The sequence below is a fragment of the Trematomus bernacchii genome, unplaced genomic scaffold (assembly GCF_902827165.1).
Source record: "Trematomus bernacchii unplaced genomic scaffold, fTreBer1.1, whole genome shotgun sequence".
Lineage (NCBI taxonomy): Eukaryota > Metazoa > Chordata > Actinopteri > Perciformes > Nototheniidae > Trematomus > Trematomus bernacchii.
In genome coordinates, this window is record NW_022987662.1 from 2,654,213 (window position 1) to 2,669,445 (window position 15,233).

The 15,233-nt window shown below is 41.2% G+C and overlaps 1 protein-coding gene across 1 annotated transcript; it reads right to left on the reverse strand.

Moving 5' to 3' along the window:
- Positions 1–472: 472 nt before the first annotated feature.
- gpr176 (G protein-coupled receptor 176) lies at positions 473–14,743 on the reverse strand. The gene is made up of 3 exons (XM_034135496.1): positions 14,131–14,743; positions 5,056–5,308; positions 473–2,454 (listed from the first exon to the last, which is right to left on the reverse strand). The coding sequence occupies exons 1-3, from the start codon at positions 14,333–14,335 to the stop codon at positions 1,227–1,229; spliced, it is 1,686 nt and encodes a 561-aa protein (XP_033991387.1). The 5' UTR covers positions 14,336–14,743; the 3' UTR covers positions 473–1,226.
- Positions 14,744–15,233: the final 490 nt, after the last annotated feature.

A 15,233-nucleotide genomic window follows, 5' to 3' on the forward strand; every position in this document is an offset into this window, starting at 1 on the left:
ATCCAGGTCTTTGTGGACACAGCAGGGGATTGTGGGTAGCCCAGAAGGGAGTTACAGCTTGACAAATATTTGAAGTGCAGCCCGGCTCTGTTTGCCTCGGCCAAAGCTTCAGGTTGAGGCTGCTACTATTGAATTATGCATCACACGGGAGACACAGCCAACGGGGTGAGAGTCGGAGAAATTGAAAATTGAAAACCATTTCGCAGCTTCTTATGATGTAAAAAGCTGCGCTTGTACTACGGCTCTTTTTTCACTTAATTTTTTTCACAGTCATTCCATTGAGGAATTGATTTTCATGAAAACCAGGGAGAAATCCATAAAATTGATTTTTCGTGGACTAAAAGATACTTGGAGCTGGATTTTCTTTTCTGTGTATTTTTGTATTAAAACATACTGGTAGCGTTCTTCCATTTTTTTCTGTTTATGTAATGCACTGTGTGTTCCAGAAGTCTAAAAACACAGATAAACCCTGAACATTTCACATTTTTATAACAGGTATTTGCATACATTACATCTGCATTTTTTATCTTTATCAAATCCACTTACATTTGAAGTACAAATGACAACAACATCTAACACATTAGAGGATATGTAAATATTTCTCAAAAGCGACGTGAGAAAAAAAGGCCAGCGAGGGACGAGTTAATCCCAAAAAGTGAAGTAAACATAGTTACAAAAAACATTCCCACAAAGGGTTAAGAGAAAGGACTGACACTGAGATGTGTTAATTTACAGAGTGCAATCACAGCATAACCATTTTACAAAATGTTTTGATAGTAGTTTAAATATCCTCGCTTCATAATGTGCTATGGAAATATATTATTCTGAATCAGTGCATCTCTCGGGATAATTGGATTTGTACAGTGTGTCCGTTCAACTACCGATGCCAGCTCTAATCAAAACGGATTCAAAAACAGAGATCTGTTGTCCCAATAATCATGCAGCCGTTATAGAATCCTTAATCAAGTAATTGGATCTGTCCGAGTCGCAAGGGAAGTTGGACACATGTCTCCCAGCGTGGTAAATATTTGATATCAAATTGATTCTCGTCCAATAAGAAAACTGCAGTAGTCGAGCTGAAAAACCTTCTACAAAGCGTCTGAGAAAATTGAAAAAAGGTTTGAATTGACAAAGAGAAACCAAGCGTCTCACCGAGCAGCTTGTCACATCAATATCCTGCCGAAGCCCCCCTGTAGTGGGGTCCAGAGCTGCGGATCAGAGGCGGTTCACAGGTCCACGGTGGCGATGGTGCTCACCTTGTTGTTCCGGCTGATCCGCCTCTCGGGCCGCGGCCGGGGCAGCTTGGTCTGGATCAGCTCCTCGGGGGTGTTCCCCAGCGGTGGCAGCAGCCTCTTCTTGCTGTTCCTCGTCTCTGGTAACCACTGGGGGGGCAGCTCGAAGGGTCCGAACCCAAACTGTGGGGAGTCCTCCGCCTCGGTAGGGGTCGCTGGGGCCACCTGAGATGAAGAGGCGTAAGCACACGTGTGGACCGGAGAGGCCCGCGGCGCTGTGACTAAAGGAGGGCCGTCCTTAGTGATGATCAGACCCCCCCCTGACCCCTGCAGAGGGTCCTTTGTGGTGATCACCTCCCCTCTAAAGCTCCCCAGTCTCGACCTGCCCTTGAGGTCGTCTTTAGGCCCAGAGCAGCCCCCTGATAGTTGAGGAGGGACCTCGTTCTCCACGTCCTCCTCCTCCTCAGAGGGCCTGTAGATCTGCTGCTGGCCGATGTTAAACATCTCCAGGAGCTGGCTCCCGGAGCGGCCGGCGGTCTCCAGCCCCACCGGCTCCCCGATCACCCCCTCCGCTCCCAAAGAGTCCAGCGCCCCGGTGCTGACCACGTTACGGCGGCTGTAGCGTCTGTGGATCCGGGCCAGCAGGTCCAGCCAGCTGTGGCGCGCCGAGCGGTTCACAGTCAGAAACAGAAGAGGGTTTGTGAGCAGGGACACCTTGGGGAGCCAGAGCGCCGTCAGGTACAAGGAGGCGGGGAGCTCTTTAGTGTCCGCCAAGATGGTGCGATACACCACCAGAGCTCCGTAGGGGGCGCTGCAGGCGGAGAAGGCCAGTACCACGGCCAGCAGCGTGGCGTGCAGCTCGGCTTCTCTCTGGGACACGTACGGGATGGAGATGCTGCTCTGGGGAGTCCGCAGCGCCGCGATGATCACCTTCTTCTTCTGGCTGCTGCTGAGCGCTCTGCGGATCAGCAGCATGAAGAAGAAGACCAGCGCGAGAGGCATGATCACCGTGGTGACGTTGTAGACCAACACGTACACCATGTGGCCCAGCGAGCGGGCGTGGTCGTCGGAGCAGGACGAGGTGACGTACACATCCGTCACATTGGTCACGGCGAACGCGGGGAGGCTGACCACCGTGGCGTGGACCCAGATGTAGATGACCAGATCTCGGGATCTCGCATCGGAGATCTTCCTCTCCAACGGGTACAGCACAGAGTAATATCTAGACGCAGAAAGACAAATTATTTCAGCATTAAGGCCTTTCTCAGTGAACGCTTCAGTTTCACAGTAGGAAAAGCACAGGTTTGAAATTAATTAATTTAGCTGCTTAAGTTGGTTTGAAAGTCTTTGTATTGTGCATTGTCTCACAAGTCGGGTTTCCATTAAATGTATCACACATTTTAACCAAAATTATGAGAAACATATTTCTTTATTTAACTTTAAAGAAGGGAAATGTTTAACAAATGTTTCTTCAAAATACCTTCACAGGAAACTCTCAGGAAATGAAAAGATATTTGTAGAGAAAACCCAAATGAACCAAACCCTTTAATCATTATAAAACCTTTAATGTAAATGTGCTTCTAACAACTTATCATCAAAAAAAGAATAACCAAGGTAACTTCATCAATATAGTCTTAGTTGAATAAATTGGACTCCTTAATAATCCAATAACCAAGAAATGACTGCAGCATGACAGCGTGTAAACTGCTTATAACATAGGGGTAAAAAGGAAAAGTATGCATATTTAACATCATTTTACTGGAATGAGATTAAAGGATTTTCTCTCCAGTTATCCGGGGGATGTACTAACTTATACATAAGAATTTGAAATCATGTAACTGCACACCCATAATGTAAAACAAACTGTCATCCTGTTTTATTCCCCAAAACAATTAAGAAAAAAACATTAATTGCTTGAAAGACTTGCCCATTTCCCTGGAATATTTCTTCATAATCACCACGTACTGTGTGTGTGTGTGTGTGTGTGTGTGTGTGTGTGTGTGTGTGTGTGTGTGTGTGTGTGTGTGTGTGTGTGTGTGTGCGTGCGTGCGTGCGTGCGTGCGTGCGTGCGTGCGTGCGTGCGTGCGTGCGTGCGTGCGTGCGTGCGTGCGTGCGTGAACCGATAGCTGGTGCAGTCTCAGCCCGTCTGTACACACACAGCCTCGTTTGCCCTCCTTTAGATAAATTATTCATCCGTTCGTTTGATAGCGTTCTGATTGTATTTTGTTGCTATGGAGGCAATCTGGATGGATGTAATCTTTAGAGCAGTGAAACCAAGGCTGAGGCGCGGCTGCAACAACACACGATGTGACTGCAATCACCATAAAGCATCAAACCACACTTTGTATGTTATTCTGCTTTTCATTTCATAATGAATGGTTTTTAAATTGTAATCAATGAGGCCACTGCAGTCATCCAATATTAATGTTTTGCACATACTGCAGGGCTTTAATACATGATGGGGTTATGAGTAAGCAGAGATTTCATATGGTTGTTACCCTTTCTAAGGAGATTATGTTTTATGTTTGGTTTGTTTGTCTAGAGAACGGAAAAAAAAACTAGCTCAATTTTCATACAACTATATTAATTAACTGCTCCACAAGAAAGGAATGGTGACAGACAGAAATCAGACAAGAGGCCATCAGTGTTGCTAGTTTTTCTCCAATAAAAGTAGCTTGCACTAAGAGGGTTTAAATGTCGGTTTATCTAGTGAAAATTGCCTCTTTTGGCTGTGCCTTTATCACTGCAGGGAGGCCGGGGACATGTCTGCTCAGCGTGACGTTCACATGCTCCATCCATTGGCGAAACGAAAGCCTTCTTGTTCAGACAAAATATTTTGTCTAAAGTAGATTTTTTTTTCTATGCTCACCTGGTAAATGGTTTCAAGAATCATTGATGTACGACCCATCATCCTTGTTCTTGTCTCATTTAGTTCTTGTTCACAATTTATGTTATAGCTTGTTTAAAGGTCAGTGAATCTTTACATGCCTCCGTATTGTCCACACAATCTGTGATACATTGTTGTGTGCTATGATTGTAAAATACAGAAGGCTGAAAGAGAATACTGATCTGTATTATCAATGATTGAATGGATCTGAAAATAATAAATACATTTTCCATCTCGTACAACAAAACAGTTGGATGTGTCTCTACTTGTGTAGCGTCAATTTGTACTACCAGGAAGAGAATTACAATGCCGAGCGATGTGCTGATAAACTCATCCGAGTATTTGAATCATCCACTTCTATCGAGTGGCACTTCCAGAAAAAGTTAGTGGGAGGTACGCACCTGCTTTTTTCAAACACATCTCTCAGATGTTCTGAATGCAGGGCTGAAGTGAGCATAAAACATCTCTTTTATCCTACTCAGGTTATTAGTAAGAGGTGGGATTTAATTTCAGTTGCTAGCCACAGTTGTCTATCTATAACTTATGTAGGTGCCAAATGATACTTAGCCTGAGTCCATTATTTGTATTATTATTATTTGTTTACGTCACTTTTATTTATTTGTTGAGCACTTCCGGTAATTGTCACATGGGTTTGGTTTGTGTGTATAGATCACCTGTTTCATGTCGAGTGCGTGGACAGAGGGTGAGCTCATTTTATCTGTTGACCGTTTTTGTCCCTATAGTTATTATGTTTTGATTTTGTTTATTAAATATCGTCAAACTATCTGACTTCAGTACGGACTTTCTCTTTGAAAACGCGTCGCAGAATATAGCCAAGCTTAGCCTCTCGGCGACTCAAACTGAACTGGAAATTGAGCCGCCACAACTTATATGTACTACTTATGTGTGGAAACAAGTGTGTTTTCCTGGGCTGACCTGTCGAGGGCGATGGCGCTGAAGCTGAGCACCGTGACGGAGCAGAAGAGCTTGTGGAGGAACTTGATGGCCTTGCAGAGCAGCAGCGTGTGGAGCCACCAGCAGCATCGAGGGCTCGCTCCCAGCGCCACGTCGAAGGGAACGCAGGCCAGCCCGGCGCAGATCCCCGAGCACGCCAGGTTCTTGATGAATCGGTTGGTCACAGATTTGAAGACGTTCGTGCAGCAGGTGCACCACAACACAGTGGCATTTCCTGTGGGGACGAAGTGTAGGGATTTAGAAAAACATCAAACTAACACTTCATTTCCAAACCTGTGTAGAAAAGTTTCATTTCTGCACATATTGCTTGGCTAGTTTTGTTTCTTTTTAAAACTCCCTTTTTACTACTAAAAGGCCTTTGAACAATTGGACAGATTCTTAGGAACCAGGAGGGATGGCACATGAATAAAGGAATTTTCTTGGCAGAGCAGAAAAGACATCTGGTCGCCCTTAGTTTATTTTGAGCGTGCCAACATTAAGTGAGTGATAGCTTGACTGTTAACATGTATCATTTAAAGTCAAATACTATATGTATTACTATAAAGTGTGATGTATTTTGATTCTTTTGTTTTAACATGTCTTTCACAGGACAGAAATATATCTTGGTGCTATTATTTTTGCCACTTGCCATGTGCCCTGATGTAACCAGTCCATCTGAATGTAACTAAAGGAAGAAACCGTTTGAACATTACTGGGCATTTATAAAGGCTAATTCCCTGGATCATTATGTTTCCTCTTGTAAGTTTCTCATATAATGTAGTTTCCCTGTCACTGTCAAGAAAGACAAAATGGATACTCTAAATTGCCCATCGGTATGAAAGAAGGGGGACAGTCAAATGTAAGTGTGTGAGCCATATAGAAGGATCAGCACAGAGACTGTATGGAAAAAATAAAGGAGTATTGCATGCACTGAGAATAAAGCTTTATTCATATAATATAGATATCTGATTAGTTGCAGGCTCCTCATTTTACACCATCATTGAGTTTTCCTATGAACTGGTTCCTTTTTAAGGCCAAAACTGTTACCTTGAACTGATTTCTAATTCAAATTGTGTGCCACAGGACAAGATAAGACAATGATAATACATGTTGGATGGGTTTATCAATATACATTACAAACTTTCAGGAAAAAGTCAAATTTTTCATTTGTAAATGCAAACACAGACTGCTTGTTGCACTATATTTTGGATCTACGCAGACATGAATATACAAATTGCAGTCAGTTTGAACAGAATTGCTATTTTAAAACGATATATCTGTATTCATTTCGAGGAAAAAAGAGTGTGGACTCCTGCAACTGGCAAAGGTGTGATGGCACACCGACCTTTCAGGTAATTCTGTAGAAGCCTTTCAAAATCCCACCTGAAGGTGTTTTAAAAAAGGACCAATAAGGATTATTCTGTCAAAGAAGAAGAACGATCAAATAACGTTTCTAAAACAAATTTAGAGCTTGTTGCAGGGTGAAAAAATCTATTAAATCTAAACTGAGAGTGACAGCACTTGATAAGGTACACGCGGGGAAACTGACATTTCTACGTTAAGATCCCTCTATCATTTGGAGCAACAGGACAGCAATGATTGTAAATTAGGTTTTGAAAATAATTCGGGGCATACGGGGACACGTGTGACACCAGCCTCTCCAAATGTAATTACCCGCAGAGTGTGAGCTGTGCTCTCATTGTGAGAGACGGAGCAAGATGTTCCCTGCTGAGGAAAAAAACATGTCATTTCTTCCTGCAGGTTATTTGTTCCCCTGTCTGTAAATGTTCAGTACACAGTCTGAAAAACAAGCACTCAACATCAATTGCCAGGAAAACAAATCTGTTTACAGCTTACAAAGATATTAAGGCTATCAAATCAAGGTCATATATACAAATAATTACGAGTGGATGGGGAAGTTGAATTGTAGCCGGAGAGGTTTTAGATGGAGCTATTTTTAAGGGAACATTGTGTGCTTTGCTGCTGGTTTCCAACTGAAAAGGGTTTCATAGCAGCACACAGGAGTAGTATTTCAGGGAAACCCTAATGAAGCTGTAATCAATGCTCAGTGATTCCGTGAAAGCTGAATCACATAGGATAATGACACGAGCACAGATACTCATCGTTTAAAAAAAATTAGGTATTTTGTTATTGCCTTACAAGACATCCCATTAGCGCTTTCTGGCCAGCACCGCTGTTGTTAACATCGCTTGCCTGGGCTCTTTCAAAACAGGTGAGAAGACAATGTTACAAATACTTGACTAAGAAATAATATTGTCATGGTTATAAAAAAGGATGTTGACTGCTGATAGGAAACAGGGGTCCTTTGTGTCAAACATGTTCTTTATCCACCTGGTTTTATGGTTTTAATAAAACACCACAGCAATTCCTTCTTGGATTCGAAGCACCAAGAGTCATCACTTCCATCGTCAGTTTAGTTCCTGTTTGTAAAAAACTATCATTTCTGATCTATTGCCAGACTGAAAACTCAATGTAAAATGATTCTGCAAGACCCAGATTAAAGGTAGGGTAGGTACATTTGAGAAACCGGCTCGAGATCGCTAGAATTTGAAAATACACAACCGAAGAAAATCTGCCACTTCCTTATAGAGCCCCTCCTCCAACACACACGAACTAGCACATGACCAATGAGGGCACGAGATAGGTTTGTGCACAGATGGAAGGCTGACAGGCAGGTAGGCCATCCAGTTATTTTAGCCGGGCCGGCTAAAATGATTGGTCGTGCTTTTTACAGTATTACGGCTTCTACAGATGATATTTTTTTATGGATTTTTTGTCAAAGCACTTAAGATATTCATTGCTATCGGGATGCTAAGAGCATTCCATGGAATATAACAAAAAGTGTATCTCGAGCCGGTTTCTCAAACTTACCTACCCTACCTTTAAGTTAAATGTTTGTAAACTTCTTGCTTTCTGCAATTTTAATGAACTTAAGGTCCAAGTTATGGAAAATTGTGGCTATGGCAAAAACATTTTGAAGTATAATTAGAACGAAACAAAGACTACAGTTGATTGTAATCTCATTAGTATTTGGTCATTGAACAAAATAAACATTTTACACAGATATGGCCCTAGATGTAATGTGAGGGAATCACAAAAGCTACAATTGATCATGCAGAGGAACATAACTGTGTGTAAGGCAAGGCAAGGCAAGTTTATTTATATAGCACCTTTCAACACAAGGCAATTCAAAGTGCTTTACAAAAATGAAAGACATTAAGAAAATGGCATTTAAAAAAAGTCATTAAAAAGCAAAGATAATCAAATAAACATTAAAAGAAAAAAATAAATGGATAAAAGTTAGTTCAGTTTAAGATATGAATAGTTCAATTAAAAGCAGCGGCAAAAAGAAAAGTCTTCAGCCAGGATTTAAAAGTAGTAAGAGTTGCAGCGGACCGGCAGATTTCTGGTAGTTTGTTCCAGATATTTGAAGCATAATAACTGAACGCTGCTTCTCCACGTTTAGTTCTGACTCTGGGGACAGAAAGCAGACCAGTCCCTGAAGACCTGAGAGTTCTGGGTGGTTCATAATTTAGCAGGAGGTCAGAAATGTATTTTGGGCCTAAACCATTCAAAGCTTTATAAACCAGCAGCAATATTTTGAAATAAATTCTTTGACACACAGGAAGCCAGTGTAAAGACTTCAGAACAGGAGTGATGTGATCCACTTTCTTAGTGTCAGTAAGGACTCGAGCAGCGGCGTTCTGAATTAGCTGCAGCTTTCTAATAGATTTTTTAGTGAGACCTGTAAAGACACTATTACAGTCGTCGAGTCTACTGAAGATAAAAGCATGGACAAGTTTTTCCAAATCCTGCTGTGACATTAGTCTTTTAATCCTAGATATGCTCTTTAGGTGATAGTAGGCTGATTTAGTAACTGTTTTAATGTGACTGTTGAAACTCAGGTCAGAGTCCATGACTACACCTAGATTTCTGGCTTTATCTGTTGTTTTGAACATTGCAAACTGAAGCTCAGCGCTAACTTTTATACGTTCTGCCTTGGCTCCAAAAACCATTACCTCAGTTTTATCTTTGTTTAATTGGAGAAAGTTCTGACACATCCAGTCATTGATTTGTTCAATGCACTTACTCAGTGTTTGGAGCATAGTCTCCTGGTGAAATGGTTATGTAAATGTGTGTGTCATCCGCATAGCTATGGTAACTTATTTAGCTGTTTTTCATTATCTGAGCCAGTAGTAGCATGTAGATGTTAAAGAGAAGAGGCCCCAAGATGGAGCCTTGAGGTACCCCACATGTCATATTTGTCAACTCCGATGTGTATTTACCTATAGAAACAACGTTTTTTCTGTCCTTTAAAGTGGACCTATTACGCTATATTGGAAAAATATATTGTAGGGCCATACCTATACAAAACATGTCTGTGAAGTTGTTTGCTTAAAATACCAGAACAGATCACCCATTGTAGCCATGCCTCATACTGCTCATACCCCTCTTTTGCAGCCCTGTTAGAGAAACGCGGATTTTGGGTCCTTAGCTTAAAAAAAAAAAAGAGGAGGCGGAGCTAATGCCTGATCAGAATTCTACCGGAGATAAAGTTAAATTCTGCTGTGATAAAACGCCATCCTGTTCTAAACCACATCAAGGATTATTTCTGAAACAGTATGGAGCTCAAATGCTTTTTCTCCTGCGGGTTTATCACAAGGTGAGTTCCTTTTTTTATTTCCTGCTTTTTAAACACATGTGCTCTACAGTACAGGTTAGCTCTGAGTGTTAGCGAGGCTTGCTAATGTAAACAAAGACGAGATTACGTCCAAAACACGTCAGGCATTGTTTCTGATAGCAACTTTCTGAGGGTTCGCCGCCGTTTTTGACGTCATATCGGCAGCAAATCTGGATCAGCTCCGTTGTAACCCCGTTCTTAAAAGATTTGGGTACGGGGGAAAAGAGAAAGGGTTTTATTTTCTGACGCTGCGTGAGTTCCCCGACACACATATTTATGTATAAAAGACATCAAAAAGTGCATTTTGCATGATAGGTCCCCTTTAAGTAGGATTCAAACCAATTTAGAACTGTTGCCGAAATGTGTACTAACAACAGCTGTTAAGATATTTCACTGGATAATAAAAGTAAGTGATAATTTTCAAGGCTTTACATATCATGGCTAAAAAATACAAAAGGCTCTTGGGAGAAGCAGAGTGAGAGTCAAATTTTAGTACAAATACAATGGTGTGATATTACACCCTGACAGTGGTTGCAAAGCAAGTGATTTACTGAAGGTGGGATCACAGGGCCAACACAGCACTTCATTTTAGAAAAAACAGCTGTTACTTTTAAACCATTTCAAACCTGAACAAACGTACATGAACAGATTATTCTAGCACAGTTTTTAAATGCAGTGTTACAAAGTGCTTCACACACGTAACCAATCAAATATGTCCTTGTTAGAGCATCATGGAGACAGTATTTAGACCTGTACTCCTTTATAATCAGAGCCTTCATTGTCATTGTCCTTTAGCGCCTGAAATACTCACCTGACACTCAAGGAGCTCCTTGGCAACCATACTAACAGCAGCCAATGTAAAGAGAGAGCACTCACTACACATGATGGATTTGTTCCACTTAATAAATTAGTCAAACTACAAGAATAACTCAAAATACTTCTATTAATGTTTTTCTGCTTCACACACATGAAGCTTAATTGTGTCCTCTCTGGAAAGGTGTTAATAAGCTGCTGTTATGTGTGGAACAAGACTCATCCGGTGTCTAAACATATTATCATTAGCTGTTGAAACTCAAAGTGTGAAACATAATTAACACACATTTCTTTTGTTGCAACCCTGGGATGTTATAATTGCTTTTGTTTCAATAAGCAACTTCTGTATGAATGGTAATGAGCAGAGGAATAAAGAGCCAGATATCCACATTCTGTAATTCCTCACAGACGTGATTACGATCCGTAAGGGTGCCGTGCACACAGTGGCACATTAATCCGCTTATACAGTCAAAATCTGATCTTTGCTTTAACGGGATAAACTACAATTTTCTGCTAATAAATAGGAATGATATAACCTTGAAATGCATTTTTTGGAATTGCACATTTTTGCTTTCTTTCATAGTGTTAGATGTGAACATCAATATAACTCCCATCTCTGAGTTTAAGGGGTGCCAGATATGCAGTTTTTAACTTTAACAAGTGACAATGTGTTCTCTTTTTGTTTAAACTAAAAAGTACCTCTTTTCAAACCTCTATTAAATTGTTGTAATGCCCTAGCGTGGTGTACCAACGATGTATGAATCTGATAAATTGATGTGTGTTCATGTATCATGACGTGCACAAATATTTTCTTCTATTTTTCAGTCACTCAGACAGATTTTCTCTAGAAAATGGAAAGATATTAAATCACACCCACAACGGGACAATAAAAGTGCCTGCATGATGGAACCAACATCATCGCTGACAGTAAGTGCACCATCTGATGATGTACTCTAGCTTTTTTCATACAATGAAACGCTTATTGTGTTGTAAAAGTGGCTGGAGAGTCACGAACACACTTTTTTCAACCTCAAAGACAGTTCTCTGGATCATCATCAGTTGTATTATTCATTGTTCTACTCTCTGGGTTATTTATGGTTTCGTAGCCAGGCTGAAGGTTGGCTGCTAATAAAATATTTGTCCTCTTTTTTTTGTACATTATATTCATTTGTATAGGTGGAATGAAACAGATCTCCAATCAACCTTACAATGGGTGTTTGAATAGGGACTGCTCGCAAAATTGATTCATTTTGATATGTAATGATAATGGCTTTTATATTAAAACTTTAATGCCACTAAAACCTTGAATCATAATTACTATAACTGTGTTGCTATTAGCACTGAGTGTTGTGAGTTTGAGTGATATAGCAATGAGGCTCATTTGCAAAGAAAGGGGCCACTTTTGCGCTATATTTCTGCATGTATCCTTTTTTAAATATGTGCAAATGGTAGGAAAGAGATGGTGTTTGCGGTGCAGATTCCATGTCACCCTTTGCAGGTGCTTTGACATTTACACGGTTTCTTTTTGCCTAATTTGTGCAGGTTTATCGGCCGCACAATCCTTTTTAAAAGTATGCCCTGGATTCACTGTTTCACCGTCAATCTCCTTTTGCTATAATGTTTGAGGGTCGTGTCTGTTTCTTTTAACATACTCTATTTAAATCCTATGTCACTTGTTGTGCTCCATTGGTGCATCCATGCCTCTAAACCTCTGGCTTAAGGTTCAGATTCTCATATGTGCTGTATTTTTTACTTATTTACATTTTAGGCTCATATAAACAAGGTTGTTTGTAAAGGAAAATAGATGTTTTATACGTATCCAAGTCAACAAACAGATAAAAAGGAGGATTTTAAGCTGTGTTGCTAAAAGGCAGATTTCTGCAGCCATTCATGTCATGCTTCCCTGACCCTGCCACATTGCACCGCACAGCAGGAGGTGGTAATGAGTCAGAGCAATAGTCATTTTGCCATTTTTAACAGTTTTGATTTCGTCCTATTTCATCATGGTGGACTGTTTGAGCAGCCTGTGATTGAGTCCACACTTTTCCCAAACAGCACAAGCAATCATAGCCGTGTGTGTTTAATGCAGCGAGGAGACAGGATGTTACAGCCACATTTGTGACAAATAACACGTTCATATGCTGTGCTTATTTTTGGCAGGAGGATTATGTTTTTTGGCTGGCATTAAGATGGAATGGATGTCAAACGTGGTGACACTGATGTGCTGCTGCGCTCCGTCAATTCTCACGGCTCAATCCTCACTTCCATCATCATCAGCAGCAGCCTGAGCTTCTCCTGGCACAAGCAGGAATATTTGTCTCAGAGCCAGCAGAGATTCAGCTTGAAAGAGGCTTAAATTGTGTACGATGAGTTATTGCCTACCAATTTTTGCCAATTTCATGGTAAAATAGGTCACCAACACATGTCATGTTTACCACCATAGACTACTGTCTCTTTGGGTTGCAGACCTTTCAATGGAAGAAGGCATTAAATACACCAGTTAAGTGTTTTTACTTTTTGTATGTTTTTATTTTTCATCAACATAAAGTATCGCTGTTTGACACTCAATGTAAAAATTACCATCAAGCTAACAGGCAAAACACACCAACAATCAGATATCTTCAAACAAGATTAAATGGGATGCAAACCGTATTTTACTTCTTTGTGCATCCATGTGGACAGCTATAGTGCAGAAACAATGCTGCTGTCAGTTCAATGTTCAATGACCATATAACTGATGTCTTGACCTCCGTTTCAACAGAAGGACGTCGACTTTATCATGATGAAACTGTGGAAGATGTGCACAAGGAGTCTGAGTGCACCATGCTCTGCATCTTCCCAAAAGAAACCCTGCATCCTTCACCATTATGTGCAGTCAGGGCTGAATATTTTAGGGATGTCTGACACTGATATGTTAGGAGTTTGGAGAGAGGGCATCTTGCGGGGTTTTATTTTGTGGCTGTTGGGTTACAAACTCTCTAATTTTATAAGGAATAATTATATAAACACCAACATTCTATAAATAAACTATGGTTTGGCTGAAAGAGGTTAATTGTCTGACCAGTTTAAATGGGAAATTATATCACATTTGATTGAAAAACAGACCTCTTTTTTGTATGTATTACCTTATCATTCTATAAAATAGATTGCCTGTTGATGGTCATGGTATGGTCAAGTATGTACAATATGAGTTGGAAGAGCTAAATATCCCATTACCGTGACCATATTTTAAATGTTGGTACAGAATACACCAATTATATTCATTTCATTAAGGCATTTATGATATTTTAGGATTACTTGTTTTTGCAGATGTCCTCAGATATTCGAATTAATCTTGCATACATTGTGTCCCCATGTGGAAAAATGTACCTACATTCAATAACCAAACTGTTGAAGCTCATGAAAAACATGCAGTAGCCTAGTAAATGTTTCAATGGAGTGATACCAAAACATATAAGGTTTAAATGTCTGCAGGTGTAATGGGGGCCTTTTCTGTCAAGATTACACAGTAAGTATGTGTGTTAGAACTAGAAGCGACTTACCGAGCAGCGATCCTATGAGGATGAACACCTGGATGGCGGTGGTGAAGTCCCGGTAGGCTTGCTCCCGGAGGAGGCGCTGCCCGCCGCGGTCCCACCGGAGCGGCGGGGGACTGGAGGCGTTCAGCGGCTCCAGCCAGAGGTGGGCTGCCGCGGAGAAATTGGCTGTCCCGTCTCCCACCGTCACAGCCCGGATCCCACTGTCCATGTCGCTCACCCCGCGGTGTTTAAGACGTCTGGCGGGATGTGAGCAGCCAGCATTGGAGAGGCATGTCAGTGTGGATGATAGCGATGCCTTGCAACCAAAACAATCTACAAGCTTGCAAGCAGAGATGTCAGTGAGGCGGACACACAGGTAGGCAATGCGTGCAGCTGCCTGAAATAACAGGTTATTCTGTCAGGAAATGTATCTGATACATCAGGAAAAAACATGATGCAATGATCAAGCATCAAAGCGCAGGGAAATATCATGCATAGGCAGCATGCCCCATATCCTCCAATGCGGATGCATGGCAGAAATCAGTCACTGAAATCCGTGCGCAGTGATGCTACTCTGACACCGAGTGCACCTCAAAAACACACCGGGTTGCAAGTGTCTTTTCCGGCGAAGCTTGCAGCACCGAGAACACGCCACCATCCCCTCTGGCCGTGCAGCTAAAATATCGTCTGTGAGGCTGATTCTCCGGCTGCTGTCGCACTGTCAGAGGCTGGTCATTGGTAGCCTGAGAGTAACGGAATATCTCACAGCGTGAGGTGCCACACTGAGAAGAAGAGCCCCTCCTCTTCTTTTATGGCACCGAGGAACTCCACTGAGTCTTATGAATGACAAGTGTGGCCGAATTACACACTGGTCAGTATATGGAAAGTAACTAAGGTCACTAACTGAACTTTAGCACCAATTAAAAAGAAGTATTTCCATTCTAGCAATTCAATTGTAGATACATATTGTTATATATTGTTTCACTTCTCTGACAGCATAGTTACATTATATAATACATTTCCTTCCTGTCCAGTAAAAACCATGCATCTCCAAGTGTGTCTGATAAACTGAAAGATGAAGTGTTCCTTTATGTAAAGTCTCCTACTGGACACATATTACATTATTT

Bases quoted from the DNA above. Each gene is read 5' to 3' on its own strand.
- gpr176 (XM_034135496.1), bottom strand. From the start codon at position 14,335: ATGGACAGTGGGATCCGGGCTGTGACGGTGGGAGACGGGACAGCCAAT. The intron at 5,309-14,130 runs GTAAGTCGCTTC...TCGTCCCCACAG, and splicing joins CCTCATAGGATCGCTGCTCG to GAAATGCCACTGTGTTGTGG. The intron at 2,455-5,055 runs GTCAGCCCAGGA...TTCTGCGTCTAG, and splicing joins AGCGCCATCGCCCTCGACAG to ATATTACTCTGTGCTGTACC.